General features: G+C 40.5%; 1 protein-coding gene across 3 annotated transcripts in view; it reads right to left on the reverse strand.

The window, feature by feature from the left end:
- LOC124048628 (rho GTPase-activating protein 15-like) overlaps nucleotides 1–22,495 on the reverse strand; it is a 100,878-nt gene that overhangs the window by 4,427 nt on the left and 73,956 nt on the right. For all 3 annotated transcript variants that reach the window (XM_046369614.1, XM_046369606.1, XM_046369623.1), the window contains exon 12: nucleotides 5,831–5,936. In XM_046369614.1, coding sequence (XP_046225570.1) covers nucleotides 5,831–5,936 — 106 coding nt within the window. The remainder of the gene's footprint in view (nucleotides 1–5,830; nucleotides 5,937–22,495) is intronic.

Here is a 22,495-nt window from a genome sequence, read left to right on the forward strand (position 1 = left end):
ACTACGACTACCACCACCACAACTACTGCTACTACTACTACCACCACCACCACTACAACTACTGCTACTACTACCACTACAACTACTACTATAACTACCAATACTATGACTACCACCACCACTACTGCTACTACTACCACTACAACTACTGCTACTACTACCACTACAACTACTACTACCACCACCACTACTGCTACTACTACCACTACAACTACTACTATAACTACCAATACTATGACTACCACCACCACCACTGCTACTACTACCACTACAACTACTACTACTACTACCACTACAACTACTACTATAACTACTAATACTACGACTACCACCACCACAACTACTGCTACTACTACCACCACCACAACTACTACTACCACCACCACTACAACTACTACTACCACCACCACTACTGCTACTACTACCACCACCACTACAACTACTACTACCACCACCACTACTGCTACTACTACCACCACCACAACTACTACTACCACCACCACTACAACTACTACTACCACCACCACTACTGCTACTACTACCACCACCACTACAACTACTACTACCACCACCACTACTGCTACTACTACCACCACCACTACTGCTACTACTACCACCACCACTACAACTACTACTACCACCACCACTACTGCTACTACTACCACCACCACTACAACTACTACTACCACTACAACTACTACTATAACTACTAATACTACGACTACCACCACCACAACTACTGCTACTACTACCACCACCACAACTACTACTACCACCACCACTACAACTACTACTACCACCACCACTACTGCTACTACTACCACCACCACTACTAACTACTACTACCACCACCACTACTGCTACTACTACCACCACTACAACTACTACTACCACCATTACTACCACTACCACTGCTACCACTACTACCACCACCACCAGCACCAGCACCACCACTACTACGACCACCATCAATACTACTACCTCCTCTACTACCACCACTACTACTACCTCCTCTACTGCTGGCACCACCACCACCACCAAAACTACCTCCACCACCACTACTACTACTACCACCACTGTTACTACTTCCACCATTACAACCACTTCTACTACTACAACCACTACCACTACCACCACCACTACTACTGCTACTAAGACCACCACCACTACTTCTACTACTACTACCACCAATAGATGTACAGTACTACTACTACTACTACCACTACTACCATTACTACCACTACTACTACCACAACCACCACTGCTAGTACTACTACTACTACCACCACTATTTCTACACCTACTACTACCACCAGTACATGTACAGTACTACTACTACTACCACTACTACCACTGCTATTACTACTACTACTACTACTACCACTACTACCACTACTACTACGACTACCACCACTACCACTATTACCACCACTACCACTATTACCACCACCACTACTACTACTTGTACTACTACTTGTACTACTACTACTTGTACTACTACTACTACCACTACTATTACTACCACTACTACTACTACCACTATTACTACTTCTCCTACCACCACTACTACCACAAACCACCACTACTACTACCACTACTACCACAAACCACCACTACTACTACCACTACTACCACAAACCACTACTACTACTACTACTACTACTACTACCACAAACCACTACTACTACTACTACTACCACTACTACCACAAACCACCACTACTACTACTACTACTACTACCACAAACCACTACTTCTCCTACCACCACTACTACCACAAACCACCACTACTACTACCACTACTACCACAAACCACCACTACTACTACCACTACTACCACAAACCACTACTACTACTACTACCACCACTACTACCACAAACCACTACTACTACTACTACTACTACTACTACTACTACCCACAAACCACTACTACTACTACTACTACTACTACTACTACTACTACTACTACTACTACCACTACTACCACTACTAATATGACTATCACCACTACCACTATTACCACCACCACCACCACTACTACTACTTGTACTACTACTTGTACTACTACTACCACCACTATTATTACTAACACCACCACTACTACTACTGCCTCTACCACCAACACTGCTACTACTACCTCCACCACTATTACTACTACTACTACTACTACTACCACTACTATTACGTCCAACACCACTACTACCACCACTACTATTACTACCACCACCACCAGTACTTGTACTACTACTACTACCACTAATACCACTACTTCTACTACCACCACTACTACTACTACTACCACCCCCACTACTACTACTACCACTACTACTACCACCACCACCACCACCACCACTACCTCCACCACCACTACTACTACTACTACCACCACCACTACTACTACTACTACCACCACCACTACTACTACTACTACCACTACTACTACCACCACCACCACCACCACCACCAGCACCACTACTACTAATACTACTATCACCACCACCACCAGCACTACCACCACCACTACTACGACTACCACCACCACTACTACTACTACCACCACCACTACTCTTACCACCACTTCCACTGCTACTACTACTACCACTACTACCACAAACCACCACTACTACTACTACTACCACTACTTCCACCACCACCACTACTACTACTACTACCACAAACTACCACCACTTCTACTACTACCACTACTTCTCCTACCACCACTACTACCACAAACCACCACTACTACTACCACTACTACCACAAACCACCACTACTACTACTACCACAAACCACGACTACTACTACTACTACTACTACCACAAACCATCACTACTACTACTACTACTACCACAAACCACCACTACTACTACTACTACTACCACTATTTCCACCACCACCACTAATACTACTACGACTACCACCACTACTTCTACTTCTACTACTACTACCTCTAATACTACTACCTCTAATACTACTACCTCTAATACTACTAGTCCCGCAGAACACAAAATCAGACTTTAAATACTGCACACCCAAAAATCACAAAGACATGTCAGTAACACTTCAACTGGCACAATGTTTTCAAAATCCCATGGGGGTATGCACAGCTATCAGCAGTGAGTGTCCAGCCTACCGTACCCTGAGAGGTGACCAGAGGGCACTCATGATTTGATCTGACGAATGGTTGATATCTCCTACATGAGCTGACGTGCATGGCCCAAGATGCCAATGGTAATTAATTAGCATCACATTTCGCCAAGCGGGGCATGACAGAAAATGGGAGCTGGACCATGATGGCGTCCCTCCTACCCTCATTCCTCCTCCTAATTGGGTCAGGATCATTGACTTCTTCAGGATCATGAGACAGATAATAAATTGAGGTGAGGAGGAGATGAGAGGAGACTGGGCCTGGGAGCCGGAGGAGGTGGGGTGCGGAGTAGAGGTGACGGGGGGGTGGTCTATGGCTCGGAGGTTGAAACTGTAAGTGTCAGTCTCGTAAAGTGAACAGACAGTGCCCCATCTGATCTGAACTAAAAAATACCCCATGGGACCAAACATTTGTTCAAGTGTTGAAAAGTTTCCAGTGAGCATCTTCTCAGTGCACTGTAGTTACAAAACACTGCATGGGAACATGGCAGTTGAGAGCCAATCATAAGAGCTGTCCTAGACAGACCTATGCCATCCATTCTGCTCCAGTAGCACCCGTTGATTTTGTTACTCTCCTAGTCTCGGCTGTGGCTTCCTACTACCCCTAGAGACGTTACATCCAAAGGTTTGTTTTCCACTCAGCAGTAAGGTCTGCAAGAATTGAAAGACAGAAAACAGACCCATGGATTTTTTTGAAGCCCTTGTGGTAAATGGTACCATGAACAGCAGTGATTAAAAAAACAACAGAAATAGGAGAATAAATAGAATGACTAAGTGAAGGTACCCTTTCAGAGAATCTGCTTTCCTTGACCACATCATCACAATGCAAGTACACGGCTCCATATTGAAGCCAGCCCCCATGGATTGCAGAGAAAGAGAAACACCGGTTCCACACAAGCAGAGAATGAAGCCACAACAAAACAGTGAGAAATGTTCATAGACTTTTGCATTTAATGAAGGCACGGTCAACCCAGCCAGGACCGAAATAAAACTGCTCAGTGAAGTCTTGGATGACTCTTAATTTTGGAACAAACGTCGTTTAATGTGGGAGGCAGGGACACACACATTAACACATTCTCTCTACAGGGCCTTTTTGTAATCTCATTTGATATCTTTGATGAGGCAACATGCTGATAAGTGTTTTTCAGATTTAACTCTGTACTCACATTCTTTTCTTCTAATTGTCTTCAGACGATTTTCTCAGTGTCTCCTCTCTTTCTCTCCTCTGGCAATCTCAGAGAAATATATTATACTCTACCTGGTCCTCTATGACTCCAGCTCCTTTATGTAGTTTTGCATAATATAATATGTTGAATAATAGTCCATTGACAGATTTTATGAGAATAAGTGAAGTAAAGTTAATGATGCAATGTTTTGCCCAAATGGTTTCACTGCAAGGGAATTGTGGGGACAGAATAAATCCCAGGCAGTGCCTCCAAGTCTGTCTCCGCCACAAAATAACTTCCCCTGTCACCTTCCCCTGTCACCTTGAACATTATTAAGCCAGAAGATGTCATGTGACAAAATGGCAGGAGAAGGCGTCCCTAGGGACCAGATCCAGATCCAGGACTGCTATATCCCTACCTACTGATGTGGTTTAAATCTTATTCACCTCTTTCTCTCTCTCTCTCTCTCTCGCTCTGTACTGCTTTCACTCCCAGTCCCACTCTCTGTTGCTAGGTACGTGTGCCCAATCTAAATTACACAGCAGACCACAGTTAATTAGGATCATGTGTGATTTATTTATTTACTTAGTATTTGCCTTTTTTCTGCAAACGTAAACCCTTTATTTAGGTGTGTCATTGCTGTAAGAGAGAAAGAAAGAGAGATAACGAAAGAAGAGAAAGAGAGACAGAGACAGAGATTCTTCGGGGGTATCTCTGCAGGCGATTCTGCATGGGGATATGAGTGAGGGACTAATTGAGGGACCTGGCATTCGGAAGCAAACAGACACACACACACACACACACACACACACACACACACACACACACACACACACACACACACACACACACACACACACACACACACACACACACACACACACACACACACACACACACACACACACACACACACACACACACACACACACACACCCGTCCTCTGCTGTGCAGCCAAGGGGTATGTTCCAGTGAGGGAGGGGCTCATCAATCTAAAATGATTCATTTGGCCTCCTGTGTGGGGTGGTAAATATGGGTAAGATGGGATGGAATACCTCTCCTGGGACATTGGTTTAGCCATATGGCCCCTTTAGCCTGGCCAGGACTGTCAGAGTGGACCGAGGCCAGGCAGGCAGCACTGAGGTCATTTCCCCCTTCCCTGTACACATGGGGCCAGGATGCTTCAGTCGGGTGGGGGAAGGGGGATAGGAGGGTCATATAAACTTTCTACCGAGCTTGATGTTTTAGTCTGACCCTCTGTTGTCAATCAGATTTTTTGAAACACTAACAGATAAGATACTTTATGAGTTCTATCAGTAGCTATTGTAGTACCATTCGCCTGCTTCATTCTACAAATCAAACCCAATGTTATTGGTCACATACACATATTTAGCAGATGTTATTGTGGGTGTGGTGAAATGCTTGTGTACCTAACAGTGCAGTGCAATGCGTCCGAATTCTGGACATTAAAAAAACAACATGAAGTGCTCCAATGACATGAAAGGCTGTGAACTTACGTCTGCAGGTGTCCGAAGAGCACTCTCATGGTGTCCTGGTTGGGTTTAGGGAGCTGAAGTACTAGCTTCTTCATCACCTGTACCTTCTGTTTGCATTCCTTCGTCTCTGTTCAGAAGGAAGATTTTGGGGAATATCACTACAAAGATTGATAATCCAAATGTAGATGTTTGTCTGATTATACACATTCAATTCAAGAGTTAGTGAGACTTTACATCGTGTGTTAATGGATGATCACTACTGTTATTACTGGAAGCCATTAGAGCCTTAGTGTTACTGAAACACAACACTTAATGGCCGACCAATTAGCTGTCTGGCAGGAATGTCCGAGTCTCCAACCCTCCAATGGGATGTCAGATGGGCCCTTACCCATAATGCAAAAGCCTTAGAGAGACGGTAAACTGTTCGGCGACATTGTATCTGATTTATGACCTCTATAAATTGGTAGAATCCATTGTGTTATGATGGCTGATGGGTAACACTCCTCTCGTGATAGTGTATGCCTGCAGGACACTGTGCTTTAATAGGTTAACTGAATACACCAATGAACTCTCTCAAACACTGTGCATGTGTTTCAATGAGAATGGTGAGACTTTATTTGATTGCAATCAAACAAAAATAGAAACCTAATACATTGGTCAGATGAGTTAGATAATCCCAGAGAGAAAATCCTTGATGATTTAGTACTCATAGGGGGGCAGGCCAGGCGGGGACGTCAATACAACCAACCCAGAGATCAAGCTCATTTTCCACCCCAAACTAATTTAGCGTGTTAATGTGAACAGATGTTTGCTTGCTGTAATGCTATTCCATTTAGGAACAGTTGGGGAAACACATGTGAATGTGTGTGTTTCTGTAGTTAGCTAAAGAGGGAGAGAGTGAAAGAAAATAACTGGAAAACAAGAACCCTGAAAACTGCAACAGTTAGTAACACATCTACAGTCAGTAACACATCTACAGTCAGTAACACATCTACAGTCAGTAACACATCTACAGTCAGTAACACATCTACAGTCAGTAACACATCTACAGTCAGTAACACATCTCTACAGTCAGTAACACATCTACAGTCAGTAACAGTCAGTAACACATCTACAGTCAGTAACACATCTACAGTCAGTAACACATCTACAGTCAGTAACACATCTACAGTCAGTAACACATCTACAGTCAGTAACACATCTACAGTCAGTAACACATCTACAGTCAGTAACACATCTACAGTCAGTAACAGTCAGTAACACATCTACAGTCAGTAACAGTCAGTAACACATCTACAGTCAGTAACACATCTACAGTCAGTAACACATCTACAGTCAGTAACACATCTACAGTCAGTAACACATCTACAGTCAGTAACACATCTACAGTCAGTAACACATCTACAGTCAGTAACATCTACAGTCAGTAACAGTCAGTAACACATCTACAGTCAGTAACACATCTCTACAGTCAGTAACACATCTACAGTCAGTAACACATCTACAGTCAGTAACAGATCTACAGTCAGTAACACATCTACAGTCAGTAACACATCTACAGTCAGTAACACATCTACAGTCAGTAACACATCTACAGTCAGTAACACATCTACAGTCAGTAACACATCTACAGTCAGTAACAGATCTACAGTCAGTAACACATCTACAGTCAGTAACACATCTACAGTCAGTAACACATCTACAGTCAGTAACACATCTACAGTCAGTAACACATCTACAGTCAGTAACACATCTACAGTCAGTAACAGTCTAGTCAGTAACATCTACAGTCAGTAACATATCTACAGTCAGTAACAGATCTACAGTCAGTAACACATCTACAGTCAGTAACAGTCAGTAACACATCTACAGTCAGTAACACATCTACAGTCAGTAACAGTCTACAGTCAGTAACACATCTACAGTCAGTAACACATCTACAGTCAGTAACACATCTACAGTCAGTAACACATCTATCAGTAACAGTCAGTAACACATCTACAGTCAGTAACACATCTACAGTCAGTAACACATCTACAGTCAGTAACACATCTACAGTCAGTAACACATCTACAGTCAGTAACACATCTACAGTCAGTAACACATCTACAGTCAGTAACACATCTACAGTCAGTAACACATCTACAGTCAGTAACACATCTACAGTCAGTAACAGTCAGTAACACATCTACAGTCAGTAACACATCTACAGTCAGTAACACATCTACAGTCAGTAACACATCTACAGTCAGTAACACATCTACAGTCAGTAACACATCTACAGTCAGTAACACATCTACAGTCAGTAACAGATCTACAGTCAGTAACACATCTACAGTCAGTAACACATCTACAGTCAGTAACACATCTACAGTCAGTAACACATCTACAGTCAGTAACACATCTACAGTCAGTAACACATCTACAGTCAGTAACACATCTACAGTCAGTAACACATCTACAGTCAGTAACAGTCAGTAACACATCTACAGTCAGTAACACATCTACAGTCAGTAACACATCTACAGTCAGTAACACATCTACAGTCAGTAACACATCTACAGTCAGTAACAGTCAGTAACACATCTACAGTCAGTAACACATCTACAGTCAGTAACAGTCATCTACAGTCAGTAACACATCTACAGTCAGTAACACATCTACAGTCAGTAACAGTCAGTAACACATCTACAGTCAGTAACACATCTACAGTCAGTAACACATCTATCAGTACAGTCAGTAACACATCTACAGTCAGTAACACATCTACAGTCAGTCAGTAACACATCTACAGTCAGTAACAGTCATCTACAGTCAGTAACACATCTACAGTCAGTAACACATCTACAGTCAGTAACACATCTACAGTCAGTAACATCTACAGTCAGTAACATCTACAGTCAGTAACACATCTACAGTCAGTAACACATCTACAGTCAGTAACACATCTACAGTCAGTAACAGTCAGTAACAGTACAGTCATAACATCTACAGTCAGTAACACATCTACAGTCAGTAACACATCTACAGTCAGTAACAGTCAGTAACACATCTACAGTCAGTAACAGTCAGTAACACATCTACAGTCAGTAACACATCTACAGTCAGTAACAGTCATCTCTACAGTCAGTCAGTAACACATCTCTACAGTCAGTAACACATCTACAGTCAGTAACAGTCATCTACAGTCAGTAACACATCTACAGTCAGTAACACATCTACAGTCAGTAACAGTCAGTAACTCTACAGTCAGTAACAGTAAACACATCTACAGTCAGTAACACATCTACAGTCAGTAACACATCTACAGTCAGTAACACATCTACAGTCAGTAACACATCTACAGTCAGTAACAGTCAGTAACACATCTACAGTCAGTAACACATCTACAGTCAGTAACACATCTACAGTCAGTAAACAGTCAGTAACACATCTACAGTCAGTAACACATCTACAGTCAGTAACACATCTACAGTCAGTAACACATCTACAGTCAGTAACACATCATCAGTAACACATCTACAGTCAGTAACACATCTACAGTCAGTAACAGTCACACATCTACAGTCAGTAACAGTCAGTAACACATCACAGTCAGTAACACATCTACAGTCAGTAACACATCTACAGTCAGTAACACATCTACAGTCAGTAACAGTCAGTAACACATCTACAGTCAGTAACACATCTACAGTCAGTAACACATCTACAGTCAGTAACACATCTACAGTCAGTAACAGTCAGTAACACATCTACAGTCAGTAACAGTCAGTAACACATCTACAGTCAGTAACACATCTAACAGTCAGTAACACATCTACAGTCTAACAGTCAGTAACACATCTACAGTCAGTAACAGTCAGTAACACATCTACAGTCAGTAACACATCTACAGTCAGTAAGTCAGTAACAGTCAGTAACACATCTACAGTCAGTAACAGTCAGTAACACATCTACAGTCAGTAACAGTCAGTAACACATCTACAGTCAGTAACAGTCAGTAACTCTACAGTCAGTAACAGTCATCACATCTACAGTCAGTAACACATCAGTAACACATCTACAGTAACACATCTACAGTCAGTAACACATCTACAGTCAGTAATACATCTACAGTCAGTAACAGTCAGTAACAGTCAGTAACACATCTACAGTCAGTAACAGTCAGTAACACATCTACAGTCAGTAACAGTCAGTAACACATCTACAGTCAGTAACAGTCAGTAACACATCTACAGTCAGTAACAGTCAGTAACACATCTACAGTCATCTACAGTCAAACAGTCAGTAACACATCTACAGTCAGTAACAGTCTACAGTCAGTAACACATCTACAGTCAGTAACACATCTACAGTCAGTAACACATCTACAGTCAGTAACAGTCTACAGTCAGTAACAGTCAGTAACAGTCATCACATCTACAGTCAGTAACACATCTACAGTCAGTAACACATCTACAGTCAGTAACACATCTACAGTCAGTAACACATCTACAGTCAGTAACACATCTACAGTCAGTAACATATCTACAGTCAGTAACACATCTACAGTCAGTAACACATCTACAGTCAGTAACACATCTACAGTCAGTAACACATCTACAGTCAGTAACAGTCAGTAACACATCTACAGTCAGTAACACATCTACAGTCAGTAACACATCTACAGTCAGTAACAGTCTACAGTAACACATCTACAGTCAGTAACACATCTACAGTCAGTAACACATCTACAGTCAGTAACAGTCTACAGTCAGTAACACATCTACAGTCAGTAACACATCTACAGTCAGTAACACATCTACAGTCAGTAACAGATCTACAGTCAGTAACACATCTACAGTCAGTAACACAGTCAGTAACACATCTACAGTCAGTAACACATCTACAGTCAGTAACAGTCAGTAACACATCTACAGTCAGTAACACATCTACAGTCAGTAACACATCTACAGTCAGTAACACATCTACAGTCAGTAACACATCTACAGTCAGTAACATCTACAGTCAGTAACACATCTACAGTCAGTAACAGTCTACAGTCAGTAACACATCTACAGTCAGTAACATATCTACAGTCAGTAACAGTCTACAGTCACACATCTACAGTCAGTAACACATCTACAGTCAGTAACAGATCTACAGTCAGTAACACATCTACAGTCAGTAACAGTCTACAGTCAGTAACACATCTACAGTCAGTAACACATCTACAGTCAGTAACACATCTACAGTCAGTAACAGATCTACAGTCAGTAACACATCTACAGTCAGTACAGTCAGTCAGTAACACATCTACAGTCAGTAACACATCTACAGTCAGTAACACATCTACAGTCAGTAACACATCTACAGTCAGTAACAGTCAGTAACACATCTACAGTCAGTAACACATCTACAGTCAGTAACACATCTACAGTCAGTAACACATCTACAGTCAGTAACACATCTACAGTCAGTAACACATCTACAGTCAGTAACACATCTACAGTCAGTAACACATCTACAGTCAGTAACACATCTACAGTCAGTAACACATCTACAGTCAGTAACAGTCAACACATCTACAGTCAGTAACAGATCAGTAACAGTAAACATCTACAGTCAGTAACACATCTACAGTCAGTAACAGTCAGTAACACATCTACAGTCAGTAACAGTCAGTAACACATCTACAGTCAGTAACACATCTACAGTCAGTAACAGTCAGTAACACATCTACAGTCAGTAACACATCTACAGTCAGTAACAGTCATCTACAGTCAGTAACAGTCAGTAACACATCTACAGTCAGTAACACATCACATCTACAGTCAGTAACACATCACATCTACAGTCAGTAACAGTCATCTACAGTCAGTACAGTCAGTAACACATCTACAGTCAGTAACACATCTACAGTCAGTAACACATCTACAGTCAGTAACAGTCAGTAACACATCTACAGTCAGTAACAGTATCTAACAGTCAGTAACACATCTACAGTCAGTAACAGTCTACAGTCAGTAACACATCTACAGTCAACAGTAACACATCTACAGTCAGTAACAGTCAGTAACACATCTACAGTCAGTAACACATCTACAGTCAGTAACACATCTACAGTCAGTAACACATCTACAGTCAGTAACACATCTACAGTCAGTAACACATCTACAGTCAGTAACAGTCAGTAACACATCTACAGTCAGTAACACATCTCTACAGTCAGTAACACATCTACAGTCATACAGTCAGTAACAGTCAGTAACACATCTACAGTCAGTAACACATCTACAGTCAGTAACACATCTACAGTCAGTAACACATCTACAGTCAGTAACACATCTACAGTCAGTAACAGTCAGTAATACATCTACAGGCAGTAACACATCTACAGTCAGTAACAGATCTACAGTCAGTAACACATCTACAGTCAGTAACACATCTACAGTCAGTAACACATCTACAGTCAGTAACACATCTACAGTCAGTAACACATCTACAGTCAGTAACAGATCAGTAACACATCTACAGTCAGTAACACATCTACAGTCAGTAACACATCTACAGTCAGTAACAGTAACACATCTACAGTCAGTAAACACATCTACAGTCAGTAACACATCTACAGTCAGTAACAGTCAGTAACACATCTACAGTCAGTAACATATCTACAGTCAGTAACACATCTACAGTCAGTAACACATCTACAGTCAGTAACACATCTACAGTCAGTAACACATCTACAGTCAGTAACACATCTACAGTCAGTCTACAGTCAGTAACACATCTACAGTCAGTAACACATCTACAGTCAGTAACACATCTACAGTCAGTAACAGTCAGTAACACATCTACAGTCAGTAACACATCTACAGTCAGTAACACATCTATCAGTACAGTCAGTAACACATCTACAGTCAGTAACATCTACAGTCAGTAACATCTACAGTCAACACATCTACAGTCAGTAACACTACAGTCAGTAACAGTCAGTAACAGTCTACAGTCAGTAACACATCTACAGTCAGTAACAGATCTATCAGTAACATCACATCAATACAGTCAGTAACACATCTACAGTCAGTAACACATCTACAGTCAGTAACACATCTACAGTCAGTAACACATCTACAGTCAGTAACAGTCTACAGTCAGTAACACATCTACAGTCAGTAACACATCTACAGTCAGTAACACATCTACAGTCAGTAACACATCTACAGTCAGTAACACATCTACAGTCAGTAACACATCTACAGTCAGTAACACATCTACAGTCAGTAACACATCTACAGTCAGTAACACATCTACAGTCAGTAACACATCTACAGTCAGTAACACATCTACAGTCAGTAACACATCTACAGTCAGTAACAGTCATCACAGTCAGTAACAGTCAGTAACACATCTACAGTCAGTAACACATCTACAGTCAGTAACACATCTCTACAGTCAGTAACACATCTACAGTCAGTAACACACAGTCTACAGTCTACAGTCAGTAACACATCTACAGTCAGTAACACATCTACAGTCAGTAACACATCTACAGTCAGTAACACATCTACAGTCAGTAACACATCTACAGTCAGTAACACATCTACAGTCAGTAACACATCTACAGTCAGTAACACATCTACAGTCAGTAACACATCTACAGTCAGTAACAGTCAGTAACACATCTACAGTCAGTAACACATCTACAGTCAGTAACAGTCATCTCTACAGTCAGTAACAGTCAGTAACACATCTACAGTCAGTAACACATCTACAGTCAGTAACATCTACAGTCAGTAACAGTAACAGTAACACATCTACAGTCAGTAACAGTCAGTAACACATCTACAGTCAGTACAGTCAGTAACAGTCAGTAACACATCTACAGTCAGTAACATCTACAGTCTACAGTCAGTAACACATCTACAGTAACACATCTACAGTCAGTAACAGTCATCAGTAACAGTCAGTAACATGTCAGTAACACATCTACAGTCAGTAACAGTCAGTAACACATCTACAGTCAGTGAATACATCTTTTTTACAGTCAGTAACACATCTACAGTCAGTAACACATCTAACAGTCAGTAACAGTCTACAGTCATCTACAGTCAGTAACAGTCAGTAACACATCTACAGTCAGTAACACATCTACAGTCAGTAACAGTCAGTAACACATCTACAGTCAGTAACAGTCAGTAACACATCTACAGTCAGTAACACATCTACAGTCAGTAACAGTCAGTAACACATCTACAGTCAGTAACACATCTACAGTCAGTAACACATCTACAGTCAGTAACAGTCAGTAACTCTACAGTCAGTAACACATCTACAGTCAGTAACACACATCTACAGTCAGTAACAGTCAGTAACACATCTACAGTCAGTAACAGTCTACAGTCAGTAAACACATCTACAGTCAGTAACACATCTACAGTCAGTAACACATCTACAGTCAGTAACACATCTACAGTCAGTAACACATCTACAGTCAGTAACACATCTACAGTCAGTAACACATCTACAGTCAGTAACAGTCATCTACAGTCAGTAACAGTCAGTAACACATCTACAGTCAGTAACAGTCACACATCTACAGTCAACAGTCAGTAACACATCTACAGTCAGTAACACATCAGTACAGTCAGTAACACATCTACAGTCAGTAACACATCTACAGTCAGTAACAGTCAGTAACACATCTACAGTCAGTAACATCTACAGTCAGTAACAGTCAGTAACACATCTACAGTCAGTAACACATCTACAGTCAGTAACACATCTACAGTCAGTAACACATCTACAGTCAGTAACACATCTACAGTCAGTAACTACAGTCAGTAACACATCTACAGTCAGTAACACATCACATCTACAGTCAGTAACACATCTACAGTCAGTAACACATCTACAGTAACAGTCTACAGTCAAACACATCTACAGTCAGTAACACATCTACAGTCAGTAACACATCTACAGTCAGTAACACATCTACAGTCAGTAACACATCTACAGTCAGTAACAGTCAGTAACACATCTACAGTCAGTAACACATCTACAGTCAGTAACACATCTACAGTCAGTAACAGTCATCTCTACAGTCAGTAACACATCTACAGTCAGTAACACATCTACAGTCAGTAACAGTCAGTAACACATCTACAGTCAGTAACACATCTACAGTCAGTAACACATCTACAGTCAGTAACAGTCAGTAACACATCTACAGTCAGTAACAGTCTACAGTAACACATCTACAGTCAGTAACACATCTAAGTCAGTAACACATCTACAGTCAGTAACACATCTACAGTCAGTAACACATCTACAGTCAGTAACACATCTACAGTCAGTAACACATCTACAGTCAGTAACACATCTCACAGTCAGTAACACATCTACAGTCAGTAACAGTCTAGTCAGTAACACATCTACAGTCAGTAACACATCTACAGTCAGTAACACATCTACAGTCAGTAACACATCTACAGTCAGTAACACATCTACAGTCAGTAACAGTAACACATCTACAGTCAGTAACAGATCTACAGTCAGTAACACATCTACAGTCAGTAACAGTCAGTAACACATCTACAGTCAGTAACACATCTAACAGTCAGTAACACATCTACAGTCAGTAACAGTCATCTACAGTCAGTAACATCTACAGTCAGTAACACATCAGTACAGTCAGTAACACATCTACAGTCAGTAACACATCTACAGTCAGTAACAGTCTCTACAGTCAGTAACACATCTACAGTCAGTAACACATCTACAGTCAGTAACAGTCAGTAACACATCTACAGTCAGTAACAGTAACACATCTACAGTCAGTAACACATCTACAGTCAGTAACAGTCAGTAACACATCTACAGTCAGTAACACATCTACAGTCAGTAACACATCTACAGTCAGTAACACAGTCAGTAACACATCTACAGTCAGTAACAGTCAGTAACACATCTACAGTCAGTAACACATCTACAGTCAGTAACACATCTACAGTCAGTAACAGTCAGTAACACATCTACAGTCAGTAACACATCTACAGTCAGTAACACATCTACAGTCAGTAACAGTCAGTAACACATCTACAGTCAGTAACACATCTACAGTCAGTAACACATCTACAGTCAGTAACAGTCAGTAACACATCTACAGTCAGTAACACATCATCTACAGTCAGTAACACATCTACAGTCAGTAACACATCTACAGTCAGTAACACATCTACAGTCAGTAACACATCTACAGTCAGTAACACATCTACAGTCAGTAACACATCTACAGTCAGTAACACATCTACAGTAACACATCTACAGTCAGTGACACATCTACAGTCAGTAACAGTCAGTAACACATCTACAGTCAGTAACAGTCAGTAACACATCTACAGTCAGTAACACATCTACAGTCAGTAACACATCTACAGTCAGTAACACATCTACAGTCAGTAACACATCTACAGTCAGTAAGTAACACATCTACAGTCAGTCAGTGAACATCTATCAGTAACAGTCAGTAACACATCTACAGTCAGTAACAGTCAGTAACACATCTACAGTCAGTACATCTACAGTCAGTAACACATCTACAGTCAGTAACAGTAACACATCTACAGTCAGTAGACAGTGTAACAGTCAGTGACATCTACAGTCAGTAACACATCTACAGTCAGTAACATTCAGTAAGTTTAACACATCTACAGTCAGTAACACATCTACAGTCAGTAACACATCTACAGTCAGTAACACATCTACAGTCAGTAACACATCTAACAGTCAGTAACAGTCAGTAACACATCTACAGTCAGTAACACATCTACAGTCAGTCAGTCTACAGTCAGTAACACATCTACAGTCAGTAACAGTCAGTAACACATCTACAGTCAGTAACACATCTACAGTCAGTAACACATCTACAGTCAGTAACACATCTACAGTCAGTCAGTCAACACATCTACAGTCAGTAACAGTCAGTAACAGTAATCTACATCTACAGTCAGTAACACATCTACAGTCAGTAACACATCTACAGTCAGTAACACATCTACAGTCAGTAACACATCTACAGTCAGTAACACATCTACAGTCAGTAACACATCTACAGTCAGTAACACATCTACAGTCAGTAACACATCTACAGTCAACACATCTACAGTCAGTAACACATCTACAGTCAGTAACACATCTACAGTCAGTAACACTACAGTCAGTAACAGTCAGTAACACATCTACAGTCAGTAACACATCTACAGTCAGTAACACATCTACAGTCAGTAACACATCTACAGTCAGTAACAGTCAGTAACACATCTACAGTCAGTAACAGTCAGTAACACATCTACAGTCAGTAACAGTCAGTAACACATCTACAGTCAGTAACAGTCAGTAACACATCTACAGTCAGTAACACATCTACAGTCAGTAACACATCTACAGTCAGTAACAGTCAGTAACACATCTACAGTCAGTAACAGTCAGTAACACATCTACAGTCAGTAACACATCTACAGTCAGTAACACATCTACAGTCAGTAACACATCTACAGTCAGTAACAGTCAGTAACACATCTACAGTCAGTAACACATCTACAGTCAGTAACACATCTACAGTCAGTAACACATCTACAGTCAGTAACAGTCAGTAACACATCTACAGTCAGTAACAGTCAGTAACACATCTACAGTCAGTAACACATCTACAGTCAGTAACACATCTACAGTCAGTAACAGTCTACAGTCAGTAACACATCTACAGTCAGTAACACATCTACAGTCAGTAACACATCTACAGTCAGTAACACATCTACAGTCAGTAACAGTCAGTAACACATCTACAGTCAGTAACACATCTACAGTCAGTAACAGTCAGTAACACATCTACAGTCAGTAACACATCTACAGTCAGTAACACATCTACAGTCAGTAACAGTCAGTAACAGTCAGTAACACATCTACAGTCAGTAACAGTCAGTAACACATCTACAGTCAGTAACACATCTACAGTCAGTACACATCTACAGTCAGTAACAGTCAGTAACACATCTACAGTCAGTAACACATCTACAGTCAGTAACACATCTACAGTCAGTAACAGTCTACAGTCAGTAACAGTCAGTAACACATCTACAGTCAGTAACACATCTACAGTCAGTAACACATCTACAGTCAGTAACAGTCACAGTAAACACATCTACAGTCAGTAACACATCTACAGTCAGTAACACACAGTCTACAGTCAGTAACACATCTACAGTCAGTAACAGTCATCTACAGTCAGTAACACATCTACAGTCAGTAACACATCTACAGTCAGTAACAGTCAGTAACACATCATCAGTACAGTCAGTAACACATCTACAGTCAGTAACACATCTACAGTCAGTAACAGATCTACAGTCAGTAACACATCTACAGTCAGTAACACACAGTCAGTAACAGTCAGTAACACATCTACAGTCAGTAACACATCTACAGTCAGTAACTAGTCAGTAACACATCTACAGTCAGTAACACATCTACAGTCAGTAACATCTACAGTCAGTAACACATCTACAGTCAGTAACACATCTACAGTCAGTAACAGTCAGTAACACATCTACAGTCAGTAACATATCTACAGTCAGTAACACATCTACAGTCAGTAACAGTCAGTAACTCTACAGTCAGTAACACATCTACAGTCAGTAACACATCTACAGTCAGTAACACATCTACAGTCAGTCAGTCAGTAACACATCTACAGTCAGTAACACATCTACAGTCAGTAACACATCTACAGTCAGTAACAGTCAGTAACACATCTACAGTCAGTAACAGTCTACAGTCAACACATCTACAGTCAGTAAGTCTACAGTCAGTCTCTACAGTCAGTAACACATCTACAGTCAGTAACACATCTACAGTCAGTAACACATCTACAGTCAGTAACACATCTACAGTCAGTAACACATCTACAGTCAGTAACACATCTACAGTCAGTAACATCTACAGTCAGTAACATCTACAGTCAGTAACACATCTACAGTCAGTAACAGTCAGTAACACATCTACAGTCAGTAACATCTACAGTCAGTAACAGTCAGTAACACATCTACAGTCAGTAACAGTCAGTAACACATCTACAGTCAGTAACACATCTACAGTCAGTAACACATCTACAGTAACAGTCAGTAACACATCTACAGTCAGTAACAGTCAGTAACACATCTACAGTCAGTAACACATCTACAGTCAGTAACACATCTACAGTCAGTAACACATCTACAGTCAACAGTCAGTAACACATCTACAGTCAGTAAGTCAGTATCTACAGTCAGTAACACATCTACAGTCAGTAACACATCTAGTCAAACACATCAGTAACAGTCAGTAACACATCTACAGTCAGTAACACATCTACAGTCAGTAACACATCTACAGTCAGTAACACAGTCAGTAACACATCTACAGTCAGTAACACATCAGTAACACATCTACAGTCAGTAACACATCTACAGTCAGTAACACATCTACAGTCAGTAACACATCTACAGTCAGTAACACATCTACAGTCAGTAACAGTCAGTAACACATCTACAGTCAGTAACACATCTACAGTCAGTAACAGTCAGTAACACATCTACAGTCAGTAACAGTCAGTAACACATCTACAGTCAGTAACACAGTCAGTAACATCTACAGTCAGTAACACATCTACAGTCAGTAACAGTCATCTCTACAGTCAGTAACACATCTACAGTCAGTAACACATCTACAGTCAGTAACACATAACACATCTACAGTCAGTAAGTCAGTAACACATCTACAGTCAGTAACACATCTACAGTCAGTAACACATCTACAGTCAGTAACAGTCTACAGTCAGTAACACATCTACAGTCAGTAACACATCTACAGTCAGTAACAGTCAGTAACACATCTACAGTCAGTAACAGTCAGTAACACAGTCAGTAACATCTACAGTCAGTAACACATCTACAGTCAGTAACACATCTACAGTCAGTAACACATCTACAGTCAGTAACACATCTACAGTCAGTAACACATCTCAGTCAGTAACAGTCAGTAACACATCTACAGTCAGTAACACATCTACAGTCAGTAACACATCTACAGTCAGTAACACATCTACAGTCAGTAACAGTCAGTAACACATCTACAGTCAGTAACACATCTACAGTCAGTAACACATCTACAGTCAGTAACACATCTACAGTCAGTAACACATCTAGTAACACATCAGTAAACAGTCAGTAACACATCTACAGTCAGTAACAGTAACATCTACAGTCAGTAACACATCTACAGTCAGTAACACATCTACAGTCAGTAACACATCTACAGTCAGTAACACATCTACAGTCAGTAACACATCTACAGTCAGTAACACATCTACAGTCAGTAACACATCTACAGTCAGTAACAGTCAGTAACACATCTACAGTCAGTAACAGTCAGTAACACATCTACAGTCAGTAACAGTCAGTAACACATCTACAGTCAGTAACAGTCAGTAACACATCTACAGTCAGTAACACATCTACAGTCAGTAACAGTCAGTAACACATCTACAGTCAGTAACACATCTACAGTCAGTAACACATCTACAGTCAGTAACAGTCAGTAACACATCTACAGTCAGTAACAGTCACAGTCAAACACATCTACAGTCAGTAACACATCTACAGTCAGTAACACATCTACAGTCAGTAACACATCTACAGTCAGTAACACATCTACAGTCAGTAACATATCTACAGTCAGTAACACATCTACAGTCAGTAACAGTCAGTAACACATCTACAGTCAGTAACACATCTACAGTCAGTAACACATCTACAGTCAGTAACAGTCAGTCAGTAACACATCTACAGTCAGTAACAGTCAGTAACACATCTACAGTCAGTAACAGTCTAGTAGTCTACAGTCTAACAGTCAGTAACAGTCACATCTACAGTCAGTAACACATCTACAGTCAGTAACAGTCAGTAACACATCTACAGTCAGTAACACATCTACAGTCAGTAACACATCTACAGTCAGTAACAGTCAGTAACACATCTACAGTCAGTAACACATCTACAGTCAGTAACACATCTACAGTCAGTAACAGTCAGTAACACATCTACAGTCAGTAACACATCTACAGTCAGTAACACATCTACAGTCAGTAACACATCTACAGTCAGTAACAGTCAGTAAGTCAGTAACACATCTACAGTCAGTAACATATCTACAGTCAGTAACACATCTACAGTCAGTAACAGTCAGTAACACATCTACAGTCAGTAACACATCTACAGTCAGTAACACATCTACAGTCAGTAACACATCTACAGTCAGTAACAGTCAGTAACACATCTACAGTCAGTAACACATCTACAGTCAGTAACACATCTACAGTCAGTAACAGTCTACAGTCAGTACACATCAGTAACACATCTACAGTCAGTAACACATCTACAGTCAGTAACACATCTACAGTCAGTAACACATCTACAGTCAGTAACACATCTACAGTCAGTAACACATCTACAGTCAGTAACACATCTACAGTCAGTAACACATCTACAGTCAGTAACACATCTACAGTCAGTAACACATCTACAGTCAGTAACACATCTACAGTCAGTAACATCTACAGTCAGTAACACATCTACAGTCAGTAACACATCTACAGTCAGTAACACATCTACAGTCAGTAACAGTCAGTAACACATCTACAGTCAGTAACACATCTACAGTCAGTAACACATCTACAGTCAGTAACAGATCTACAGTCAGTAACACATCTACAGTCAGTAACAGATCTACAGTCAGTAACACATCTACAGTCAGTAACAGATCTACAATCAGTAACACATCTACAGTCAGTAACACATCTACAGTCAGTAACACATCTACAGTCAGTAACAGATCTACAGTCAGTAACACATCTACAGTCAGTAACACATCTACAGTCAGTAACACTATCAGTAACAGTCAGTAACACATCTACAGTCAGTAACACATCTACAGTCAGTAACACATCTACAGTCAGTAACAGATCTACAGTCAGTAACACATCTACAGTCAGTAACACATCTACAGTCAGTAACAGTCAGTAACACATCTACAGTCAGTAAACACATCTACAGTCAGTAACACATCTACAGTCAACAGTCAGTAACACATCTACAGTCAGTAACACATCTACAGTCAGTAACACATCTACAGTCAGTAACAGTCAGTAACATCTACAGTCAGTAACAGTCAGTAACACATCTACAGTCAGTAACACATCTAGTCAGTAACACATCTACAGTCAGTAACAGTCATCACATCTACAGTCAGTAACACATCTCTACAGTCAGTAACAGTCAGTAACACATCTACAGTCAGTAACAGTCAGTAACACATCTACAGTCAGTAACACATCTACAGTAGTAACAGTCAGTAACACATCTACAGTCAGTAACACATCTACAGTCAGTAACAGTCAGTAACACTCTACAGTCAGTAACACATCTACAGTCAGTAACACATCTACAGTCAGTAACACATCTACAGTCAGTAACACAGTAACTCTACAGTCAGTAACACATCTACAGTCAGTAACACATCTACAGTCAGTAACAGTCTACAGTCAGTAACACATCAGTAACAGTCAGTAACACATCTACAGTCAGTAACACATCTACAGTCAGTAACAGT

Source organism: Oncorhynchus gorbuscha, linkage group LG01 (assembly GCF_021184085.1).
Source record: "Oncorhynchus gorbuscha isolate QuinsamMale2020 ecotype Even-year linkage group LG01, OgorEven_v1.0, whole genome shotgun sequence".
NCBI classification, from domain to species: domain Eukaryota; kingdom Metazoa; phylum Chordata; class Actinopteri; order Salmoniformes; family Salmonidae; genus Oncorhynchus; species Oncorhynchus gorbuscha.